Consider the following 12,267-nt stretch of genomic DNA (forward strand, 5'->3'; position numbering starts at 1 on the left):
AGGACAAAAGGATAACTAGGGAGAGAATAGGGCCCCTCAAAGATCAGCCAGGCAGCCTTTGTGTGGAGCCCCAGGAGATGGGGCATATAGTAAATGAGTATGTTCTGTGGAAAAGGATATGGAAGATATTGAAAGAAGCGAAATAAATGGTGACACCTTGCAAAATGTCAATATTACAGAGGAGGAAGTGCTGGATGTTTTAAAATGCATAAACGTGGATAAATCCCCAGGACCTGATCAGGTGTACCCTAGAATTCTGTGAGAATCTAGAGAAGTGATTGCTGGGCCTCTTGCTGAAATATTTATATCATCGATAGTCATAGGTGAGGTGCTGGAAGGCTGGAGGTTGGCTAACATGGTGCCACTCTTTAAGAAGGGTAGTAAGGATAAGCCAAGGAAGTATAGACCAGTGAGCCTGAAGTCGGTGGTGGGCAAGTTGTTGGAGGGAATCCTGAGGGACAGGATGTACATGTATTTGGAAAGGCAAGGACTGATTATGGATAGTCAACATGGCTTTGTGCATGGGAAATCATGTCTCACAAACTTGTTTGAGTTTTTTGAAGAAGTAACAAAGAGGATTGATAAGGGCAGAGCGGTAGATGTGATCTATATGGACTTCAGTAAAGCATTCAACATGGAGAGACTGGTTAGCAAGGTTAGATCTCATGGAATAAAGGGAGAACTAGCTATTTGGATACAGAACTGGCTTAAAGGTAGGAGACCGAGGGTGGTGGTGGAGGGTTGTTTTTCAGACTGGAGGCCTGTGACCAGTGGAGTGCAAGAAGGATCGGTGCTGGGTGCTCTACTTTTTGTTATTTACATAAATGATTTGGATGTGAGTATAAGAGGTACAGTTAGTAAGTTTGCAGATGACACCAAAATTGGGGTGTAGTGGACAGCGAAGAAAGTTACCTCAGATTACAACAGGATCTTGATCAGACGGGCCAATGGGAAGTGGCAGATGTTGTTTAATTTAGATAAATGTGAGGTGCTGCATTTTGGGAAAGCAATTCTTAGCAGGACTTATACAGTTAATGGTAAGGTCCTCGGGAGTGTTGCTGAACAAAGAGACCTTGGAGTGCAGATTCATAGCTCCTTGAAAGTGGAGTCGCAGGTGGATAGGATAATGAAGAAGGCATTTGATATGCTTTCCCTTATCGGTTAGAGTATTGAGTATAGGAGTTGGGAGGTCATGTTGTGGCTGTACAGGATGTTGGTTGGACCATTGTTGGAATATTGCGTACAATTCTGGTCTCCTTCCTATCAGAAAGATGTTGTGAGACTTGAAAGGATTCAGAAATGATTTACAAGGATGTTCCCAGAGTTGGACGATTCGAGCTATAGGGAGAGGCTGAGCAGACTGGGGCTGTTTTCTCTGGAACATCAGAGGCTGAGGGGGAACTTTATAGAGGTTTACAAAATTATGAGGGGCATGGATAGGATAAATAGACAAAGTCTTTTCCCTGGGGTCGAGGAGTCCAGAACTAGAGGCCATAGGTTTAGGGTGAGAGGGAAAAGATATAAAAAGGACCTAAGGGGCAACATTTTCATGCAGAGTAGTACATGTATGGAATGAGCTGCCAGAGGAAGTGGTGGGGCTGAAAAATGTGTTGCTGGAAAAGCGCAGCAGGTCAGGCAGCATCCAAGGAGCAGGAGAATCGATGTTTCGGGCATAAGTCCTTCTGTTCCTTGGATGCTGCCTGACCTGCTGCGCTTTTCCAGCAACACATTTTTCAGCTCTGATCGCCAGCATCTGCAGTCCTCACTTTCTCCTAGAGGAAGTGGTGGAAGCTAGTACAATTGCAACATTTAAGAGGCATTTGGAGGGATATGGGCCGGGTGCTGGCCGGTTAGACTAGATTGGTTGAGATATCTGGTCAACATAGACGAGTTGGACAGAAGGGCCCGTTTCCGTGCTGTACATCTCTATGACTCTGAGAGTTATTGCAAGTATTTATCTCCTTGGAATGGAACCATGACAAGGTGCATGAGAATAAAGAGGAGGTCATTTAGTCCACAGGGTTGGCTCAGCTGCAGTTTAAGCCACTTGTGAACTTTTAGGGCTTACGGAACCAAATGAGAACAAGAGAGAGAGCGCCTTTAGCTGCTTGGTACTATTTCCACCAATGAATCCAAAGGTGCAGGAATTAAATCTTACTGAAGACAGTTCTGGTGAGTGGAGATTGGTTCTAACTCTGATGTCTAATTTCCTTCTGGAGGTTGGCCCAATCTACCTAATCTAATCTAAAAGATTTGTTATCAAAGAGAGTTTTGATCAGGTGACCACCAAATCAAATGCTTCTATTGTCCAACCAGATTGTTTTAAAGTTCAAAGCCTTAATGAATGGAAGGAGCTCTGGTTACACCTACTTATGATAAACTGACTTCTTTTTTCCTTTCTTTGTTAAGAATCAAACCCACTGATACAGAATCTTGAGGTTCTGTCATTTGAGTAAATTCCACAGAAGAATTTTGTCTTAGTATGCCCATAGAAGAGGGAGACTGCTGCCCATAGTTAATCAATTAGGAAATTTCTGGAGACTAGAGATAGTCTGTGTAAAATAATTTTAAAAACTCACCTGATTTGCAGAAACCACGTTAGTCACACTTTTTTGATATTATTTCTTTTTCAGAAAGTTCACTGTAAAAACAATCCATATAAAATTACGAATATGGGAAGCCTTTCTTGGGACAGAGCAAACAAATGGTGTTTAAGCAGATAGATAGAGCTATCACTAACTACAATGTTCACAGGCATAAGACTTTTCTTTCAGTCTGTTTATCTCCAATCACCCAGACCGAGAATCAACCAGATTGAACAAATCAATAATATATGTAAATAGCCAGATGAGCTCCTCTATTTAGATCAATAATCCTTTGCAGTTAAAATTAGAATGGTGCTGGAAAAGCACAGCAGATCAGGCAGCATCCGAGGAGCAGGAAAATCAATATTTTGGCAAAAGCCCTTCATCAGGAATGAGACTGGGAGCCTCGGGGGTGGAGAGATAAATGGGAGAGTTGGGCTGGGGGGAAGGTAGCTGAATATGCAATCGGTGGATAGAGGTGGAGGTGAAGGTGATAGATCGGAGAGGAGGGTGGAGTGGATAGGTGGAAAGTAAGGTGGACAGGTGGGATAGGTCATGAGGGCAGTGCTGAGCTGGGAGGTTGGAATTGGGGTAAAGTGGGGCGAGGGGAAATGAGGTAACTGGTGAAGTCCACATTGATGCCATTGGGTTGAAGGTCGCCGGGTGGAAGATGAGGCGTTCTTCCTCCAGAGGCTTTGCAGTTGCCAACATACCAAGGTGAACTGGTGGTCTTGGCTGTGGATCTGGTTTTCCGAACAGAACAATAGAGTTCAGGTAGCACATTGGGCCATAGAACCTGTCTCTGAATCAAACCCTCCAGATTGAAACCTGCCCAGCACTTGCTAGCCAAGGCATATATATTCCAAACAGATGATCAAATCCTTTCAACACCGGCCAGTGACAGGGGATAAGAGTGCAAGAGATCCCTGGTCAACCATGTGAAGAAAGAATGTTGGATCCTTTATTAACACTACCCATTGCTCTAGAGTAAGGCATGCCAAAAAAAGTGCATGTTGCCATCCCATAGTGTGGTAGAGACAATTCTTGACTATATTGCAATTAGATTTTCAGTAGGGCTATTCCCACATATTAGTTACAAAACTATTGATGAGTGGCCTTTTTTTGTCTAACTCAGAAAGAGTACAAGAGATCATTGGACGAAGAAATCAAGGGTAAAGGGCTCGTGGCACTTGCTAATGAAACACCAGACTTTGCCAGAGCCAAGAACGCTACAGAAATTTTAAGCGAGGTGAGTGGGTATGGGCACAATAGATTAATTCTTCCACATAATTAAAGATATCCTATTGGCCTTGCCCTTGACAACAGTAAGTTTGTTTTTCATGTCTTTGTTCATTTGTGTGAGAGGAGAAAGATTTAAAAAGGACATGGGGACAACCTTTTTACAGAGAACGGAAACAACTGCCAGAGAAAGTGTGAATGCAGGTTCAGTTATAATATTTAAAAGCCACATAGATAGGTTCATGATTAGGAAAGGTTTAGAAGCATATGAGTCAAGTGCAGGCAGATGGGACTAGTTTAGTTTGGGAACATGGTCAGCTTGGATTGTTTGGACCGAAGGGTCTGTTTCTGTTCTGCATGACTCTGATTCTATGGCTCATGGGTTACAGGGTTATAGCTGACAAATTCTGAAATTACTTAATTGCATTTGAGAAAATGGTGGTGAGTTGCCTTCTTGAACCATCTGGTGAATGCATATCCCCCTTTGATGAATTCCAAGATATTTGACCCGTGATAATGAAGGAATGTGGATGTATTTCCAAGTCAGGATCTATGTGATTTTGAGGGAAATTTGCAGAATGTGGTCATCCCATTTTCCAGCTGTACTTGTTCTTCTGGCTGGTAAATGTAATGGATTTGGAAGATGCTATTGAGTCAGCCTTGATGAATTGCTGCAGTCATCCTGTAGGCAGTAAACAAGAACTATGCATTAATGGTGGAAGAAGTGAATGTTTAAGGTGATGGATGGGGATCAATCAAAGCTGATTTGTCCTGGATGGAATCGAGCTTTTAGAATATTGTTGGAGCTGTATTCACCCAGACAAGTGGGGAATATTCCATCACCATCCTGACCTCTAAATAGTGGACATACTCTGGTTTTAAAAAAAGGTGAATTACTCTTAGCAGAATTCCCAACTTTAGCTTGCATTAATAGCCACAGTGTTTTTATGGTTGGTCCAGTTATGCTCTGTCAGTGGTAACATCCTGCATGATGTTACTGGGGGATGCAATGATAGTATTATTCAATATTATGAGGAGATGGATAGGTCTCTCTTGCTGGAGATAGTCCTTGCGCAATACTCATATGGAATGTATGTTATTTGCCCTTTCACAATCTTAGCCTCAGTGTTGTCCATGCAAGGATAGACAGTTTCTGTATCCCAGAATTCACAAATCGTATTGAGAACTAGAGTCTGAACTTTTGATCCTGGGTTGCAAGTACTGAGTTAGGAGACTTGTTGGCTGCGTAAAAGCAACCAGAGATAAATCGCCTTAAATATTTCCATTTTCATTTGGGGGTTGGTGGTTAGGGGAGAGTCATCTAAGGCAATAGAAGTCATGGTCATCACCCCACAAAGAGTTGATTGCTATAACAGACAACAACAATACAGTCTTCCAAACTTCATCACTCACAGGTATCAAGCTTCTATAACTTACATCTTTGCCAATCCATACCACTTCATGCCCCCACCCAACCTGTACTACCTACCCACTCCCATTGCCCTTTGCATCTCCATGCCAACAGTGCCAAGTCATACCATTCTCATGCCTCTTACAAACCTTAGCCCTTACAGCCTCTATGCCAACTCATCCATAATCCTCATGCTTATGTCAATGAACAGAGTGAAATAGCAAGCACTGATTCTTTTTTTCAAAACTGTAGACAGTTTTAAATGCTCGACAGCATTTTTACAATGTGTTTGACTGTTCAAATGCATTTATTCACTTCTTTTACATCCAACTATTGAAATTTGCACCTGACCAAAGGCAGCAATGCTTTCAGATGTGCTATTGCCTCTGTAAATCACTCACATACAAACTATATCCCGTGCCTATTCCCTTCCCATCATATGGTGAAAAATGCCATTATTAGGTTCAGAGATGGAACTTCCAGAATTAGGTGCCATTTTGGCTCAGCCAGAAACCCTCTGCAACATGACAAAAATTCAGGCTTGCATAGCATCAGCAAGCATTCTGACCTTGTGATGGAGCAATATTATTGATAAGGCTGTTGAAGCTGTTTGAGCTGAGGACACTAACTGTAGGAACACGTGCAGAGATGTCCAGTAACTGAGATGACTGACCTCCAGCAAACACAACCATCTCCCCTTGTGCCAGATCTAATTCTAACCAGTAGAGAGTTTCCCCCTGATTTCCTTCCATTCCAGTTTTGCTAGCGTCCTTGATGTCTCAGTCAAATGCTTTGATGTCACGGGCAGTTACTTTCACCTTATTTCTGGAAGTCAACTCTTTGGTTTGTCCGTTTTTGGACTAAGGCATGTTGAGGGAAGGAGCTGAGTGGCCCTGGAAGAACTGAAACTGAGGATCAGTGAGTAGCTTAGTGCTGCTCAATACATTGCTGATGGCATTTTCCATTGTTTCCTGATGTCTAAGAGTGGACTGATAGGGCAATAACTGGCCCAATTGGATTATCCTGCTTTAGTGTAAAGGGACTACCTGCGCAAATTTGCACATTGCTACGTTCAAGAAGGCAGCCCACCATTACCTTCTCAAGGGCAACTGGATTCAGGCAATAAATGTGGGCCAGCCAGCAACACACATATCCCATGAATAAATAATAATTTATAAAATTGCTAGTTTTGTAGCTGTACTGAAACATCCTGGCTGGTCAGGGAGCAAGTTCTGGAATGTGTTGAGTTCTATTGCTGGAGAATTATCAGGGCCCACAATCTTTTCAGTTTCATAACTGGTGAACAAAGGCTGTAATAAAGAACATGGCCAAATGATCCAAATGAAAGCAAAACTGAGCATTAGTGAGTATTTGGCCATCTCAAGAATATATTGTTATTTTACTAATGGCTGCTAGAACATAGAACATAGAAAAATACAGCGCAGCACAGGCCCTTCGGCCCTCGATGTTGCGCCAACCGAAGCTACCTAACCTACACTAGCCCAATAACCTCCATATGCTTGTCCAATGCCCGCTTAAATGACCATAAAGAGGGAGAGTCCACCACTGCTACTGGCAGGGCATTCCATGAACTCTCAACCCGCTGAGTAAAAAATCTACCCCTAACATCTGTCCTATACCTACCACCCCTTAATTTAAAGCTGTGTCCCCTAGTAACAGCTGACTCCATTAGCGGAAAAAAGGTTCTCACTGTCAACCCTATCTAAACCCCTAATCATCTTGTACACCTCTATCAAATCTCACCTAAACCTTCTTTTCTCCAATGAGAACAGCCCCAAGTGCCTCAGCCTTTCCTCATACGATCTTCCTACCATGCCAGGCAACATCCTGGTAAACCTCCTCTGCACTCGTTCCAATGCCTCCACATCCTTCCTATAGTATGGCGACCAAAACTGCACACAATACTCCAGATGAGGCTGCACCAGAGTCTTATACAACTGCAACATGACCTCAGGACTCCGGAACTCAATTCCTCTACCAATAAAGCCCAGTACACCATATGCCTTCTTCACAGCACTATTTACCTGGGTGGCAACTTTCAGAGATCTGTGTACATGGACACCAAGATCCCTCTGCTCATCCACACTACCAAGTAGTCTACCATTAGCCCAGTAATCCATCATCTTGTTACTCCTACCAAAGTGAATGACTTCACACTTAGCTACATTGAACTCCATTTGCCACCTTTCTGCCCAGCTCTGTAACTTATCTATATCCCGTTGTAACCTGCCACATCCTCCTTCGCTGTCCACAACTCCACCGACTTTCGTGTCATCCGCAAACTTGCTCACTCAGCCTTCAAGCCCCTCTTCCAGGTCATTTATAAAAATGACAAACAGCAATGGTCCCAAAACAGATCCTTGTGGAACACCGCTAGTAACTGCGCTCCAAGATGAACCTGTACCATCAACTACTACCCTCTGTCTCCTTCCAGCCAGCCAATTCCTAATCCAAACCTCTAATGCACCCTCAATGCCATACCTCCGTAGTTTTTGCAATAGCCTGCCATGGGGTACCTTATCGAATGCCTTGCTAAAATCCATATACACCACATCTACTGCTTTACCCTCGTCCACTTCCTTGGACACCTTCTCAAAGAACTCAATAAGGTTTGTGGGCACGACCTGCCCTTCACAAAACCATACTGACTATCCTTGATCACATTATTCCTATCCAGATGTTCATAAATCCTATCCCTTACAATTCTCTAAGACTTTGCCCACAACAGAAGTGAGACTCACTGGCCTATAGTTACTAGGGCTATCCCAACTCCCCTTCTTGAACAAGTGGACCACATTCGCTATCCTCCAGTCTCCTGGCACTGTTCCCGTAGACAACAACGACATAAAAATCAAGGCCAATGGCTCTGCTATCTCCTCCCTAGCTTCCCAGAGGATCCTAGGATAAATGCCATCAGGCCCAGGGGACTTATCTATTTTAATCCTTTCCAGTATTCCCCAGACCTCTTTCCTACATACCTCAAGGCCATCCATTCTAATCACTTGTGACTCAATATTCACATCAGCAACAGTGTCCTGTTCCTGAGTGAATACTGACTAAAAGTATTGATTTAGTGTCTCTCCAATCTCCTCCGCCTCCACGCACAACTTCCCACTACTATCCTTGACTGGACCGATACCTACCCTAGTCATCCTTTTATTCCTGACATACCTATAGAAAGCCTTTGGGTTTTCCCTAATCCTACCAACTAAGGACTTTTCATGTCCCCTTCTCGCTGCTCTTAGCTCTCTCTCTTTAGATCCTTCCTGGCTACCTTATAACTCTCAATCGCCCCAACTGAACCTTCACGCCTCATCTTTACATAGGCCGCCCTCTTCCCTTTCACAAGGGATTCCAATTCCTTATTAAACCGCGGCTCCCTCACAAGACCCTTTACTCCCTGCCTGACTGGTACATACTTATCAAGGACAACCATGAGCTGTTCCTTGAACAATCTCCACATATCATTTGTGTTCTTCCCTTGAAGCCTATTTTTCCAATCCACGCATCCTAAGTCATGCCTCATCGCATCATAATTTTCCTGCCCCCAGCTATAACTGTTGCCCTGCAGTGCACACTTATCCTTCTCCATCACTAGAGTAAAAGTCACCGAGTTGTGGTCACTGTTCCCGAAGTGCTCACCTACCTCCAAGTCTAACACCTGGCCTGGTTCATTACCTAGAACCAAATCCAATATAGCCTCACCTCTTGTTGGCCTGTCTACATATTGTGTCAGGAAACCCTCCTGCACACATTGGACAAACACCGACCCATCTAACGAACTCGAGCTATAGCTTTCCCAGTCAATATCTGGGAGGTTAAAGTCCCCCATAACAACCACCCTGCTACTTTCACTCTTCTCCTGAATCATCCTCGCAATACTTTCCTCTACTTCTCTCGGACTATTAGGAGCCCTGTAGAAAACTCCCAACAGGGTGACCTCACCTTTCCTATTTCTAACCTCTGCCCAAACTACCTCAGATGACAAGTCTTCCTCCATCACCCTTTCCACCGCTGTAATACTATCCTTGACAAGCAATGCCACACCTCCCCCTCTTTTACCCCCATCTCTGACCCTACTAAAACATTTAAACCCTGTAACCTACAACAGCCATTCCTGTCCCTGTTCTACCCACGTCTCTGTAAAGGCCACAATATCGAAGTCCCAGGTACCAACCCACGCTGCAAGCTCACCTACCTTATTTCTTATACTTCTGGCATTGAAGTATACACACTTCAAGCCACCTTCCTGTTTACAGGCACCCTCCTTCGAGATCGATGCCATGTTCCTAACCTCCCTACACTCAAGGTCCTGTACCCTAAAGCTACAGGTTCCCATGCCCCTGCAGAGTTAGTTTAAACCCTCCCAAAGAGCACTAGCAAACCCCCCCCCCCCCCCCCCCCCCCCCCCAAGGATACTGGTGCCCCTCAGGTTCAAGTGTAGACCATCCTGTTTATAGAGGTCCCACCTTCCCCAGAAAGAACCCCAGTTGTCCAGAAACCGGAATTCCTCCCTCCTGCACCATCCCTGTAGCCACGCATTTAACTGTTCTCTCTCCCTATTCCTCGACTCTCAATCACGTGGCACGGGTAACAAACCAGAGACAATAACTCTGTTCGTTCTAGCTCTGAGCTCCCTGAAAGCCTGCCTAACATGCTCACCCCTCTTCCTACCTATGTCGTTGGTGCCAATGTGGACCATGACCTGGGGCTGCTCCCCCTCCCCCTTAAGGACCCGGAAAACACGATCAGAGACATCACGTACCCTTGCACCTGGGAGGCAACATACCAATCGTGAGTCTCTGTCGCCCCCACAAAACCGCCTATCTGTGCCCCTCACTATTGAGTCCCCAATAACAATCGCTCTACCTTTCTCCACCCTTCCCTTCTGAGCAACGGGGACAGGCTCCGTGCCAGAGGCCTGAACCTCGTTGCTTACTCCTGGTAAGTCATCCCCCCCACAAGTATCCAAAACGGTATACTTGTTCTTGAGGGGAATGACCGCAGGAGATCCCTGCACTGGTTGCTTCCTCCCACTCCCCCTCACTGTCACCCATCTCTCTATAACTTTCGGAGTAACTACTTCCCTAAAGCTCTGATCTATGACCACCTCTGCCTCCTGAATGATCCGCTGTTCATCCAACTCCAGCTCCAGTTCCCTAACACGGTCTTGGAGGAGCTGGAGATGGATGCACTTCTTGCAAGTGTAATCAGCAGGGACGCTAATGGCTTCCCTCACCTCATACATGTTGCAAGAGGGACATTGCACTGCCTTCGCTGCCATCCCTCTAAAAGGTAAATTTTAAAAACTAGATCTAAAGAAACAAACAAGCAAAATGCAGCACTTACCTGCTTACCACAACAGGTCTTGTTATCAGGTTAGAGGAGGAGGGCGGGTGGGAGGCTCTACCCCTGTAGTGCCTTGGGTTCCTCGCCTGCGCGCTTTTATAAGAAAAAAAAACCTTCCCAGGTAAGCTAGCTCGACACCAGCTTCCGGGTCCGCTAGGCGCTTAAAAAAAATTTAAATTTTAGCCGTTAAAAAAACCAGAAACTGGACTATACCTGCGACTTAAAAAAAACACCACCAGACAGCCGTTACCTGCTCTGCCGAGAGATTTGTCCTGCTTTTTGTGGAGAGGACATACCTGATCAACCTTTCACTTTGGGTCATTCAAATGTTGTAACTGTATTGTAATTTCTTGTGTACAGTTACAGTTACTTCGGGAATACAAGTCTTTAGCATTAAAAAAATGTTGTTGTGGCCTGTAATATTTACAGCCTTTAGCATGTTTGGCCATTTCTTGATATCACTTAGAATGAATCAGACTGACTGAAAGCATTCATTGTAGTGGTTGGTGCTTCAGAAAGCGACTCAGGCAGATCATTCACTTTGCACTTGTGGCTGTAGATGACAGCAGATACTTCAGCCTCGTCTTTTGCATTTGTTGCCTGTGCTCTATCATCATTGACAATGGGGTCTGCCTCTGGGGGCTGCTCCCGTTCGTTCTCTGTTGCCACGTGTGGCTTGATGTAGTAGGTTGAGAGCTCTGGAAACAAATGACTGATCCAGTTCTCTCTCATAACCTTTCAAATCTGTAAATTATAACTCCATCCCAACTCAGTGATGTTCATTGATTAATCAAATGGCTGAAATGGTATCAGTGTGGTTAACATTGACCTCTCATTCTTTTTAGGTAAAATACAAGCAGTTGGCTGAAATGGACAGGCCAAATTACACGACAGTTGTAGATACACCTGATATAATTCATGCTCATAATGTGAAGTATTTGAGCAGCCAGGTAAAGCATTTCTTTCTCCAGCTATTTTCAGTTCTGCCCATTTTCACAACAGATCTGACCTTTGCTGGCCAGGTGGAGGATGTCTGCAATGTTGATGCAGATGTAACAGAGCAGAACCACAACTGCCCTCACCCCAAGCCATCAATTCCTGAACTTTGTTGGTGGCGGGGCCACTTTAGGAATGGATAGGTACATTTGCCCTCTTTAATGCAGGTATAACATACTAGATATTCACAAATGGCTGAGTAAACATGATCTTACATGTTAAATTATAGAAAACTGAATGGGAAAGAATTTATTTTTTAATTAAGAAAAATGTCTCAGGCAATACGAGGCAGGCAGTGGTATTTACTAAATATTGGAACTGCTGGTGAATGTTCCCCAACTTCTCTAATGTATCCTTGTAACAAGTGTCCTGATGAAGGGCTCTTGCCTGAAATGTCGACTCTGCCGCTCCTCGGACGTTGCCTAACCTGCTGTGCTTTTCTAGCACTACATTCTCGACTCTAATCTCCAGCACCTGCATTCCTCACTTTTGCCTACATTAGCAACAAGTGTCCTCCAGCAGTAATCCGTGACCTGGTAGGAATCAGGGAAACTTCTCCACTTCTAACCTTTTGGTCTTCAGTATCTTCTAATTACGTTGTATGTCTTAGTAACAATTTGAAGTCTATATTGGGATGAGAACAATCTTTCACTTCTCATCAATGTA

The 12,267-nt window shown here is 44.3% G+C and overlaps 1 protein-coding gene across 19 annotated transcripts in view; it reads left to right on the forward strand.

The window, feature by feature from the left end:
* neb (nebulin) overlaps positions 1 to 12,267 on the forward strand; it is a 299,811-nt gene that overhangs the window by 248,462 nt on the left and 39,082 nt on the right. For all 19 annotated transcript variants that reach the window (XM_060827055.1, XM_060827069.1, XM_060827066.1 and 16 more), the window contains 2 exons: positions 3,721 to 3,834; positions 11,451 to 11,555. In XM_060827055.1, the coding sequence (XP_060683038.1) occupies positions 3,721 to 3,834; positions 11,451 to 11,555 (219 nt within the window). The remainder of the gene's footprint in view (positions 1 to 3,720; positions 3,835 to 11,450; positions 11,556 to 12,267) is intronic.

Source organism: Hemiscyllium ocellatum, chromosome 7 (assembly GCF_020745735.1).
Source record: "Hemiscyllium ocellatum isolate sHemOce1 chromosome 7, sHemOce1.pat.X.cur, whole genome shotgun sequence".
Lineage (NCBI taxonomy): Eukaryota > Metazoa > Chordata > Chondrichthyes > Orectolobiformes > Hemiscylliidae > Hemiscyllium > Hemiscyllium ocellatum.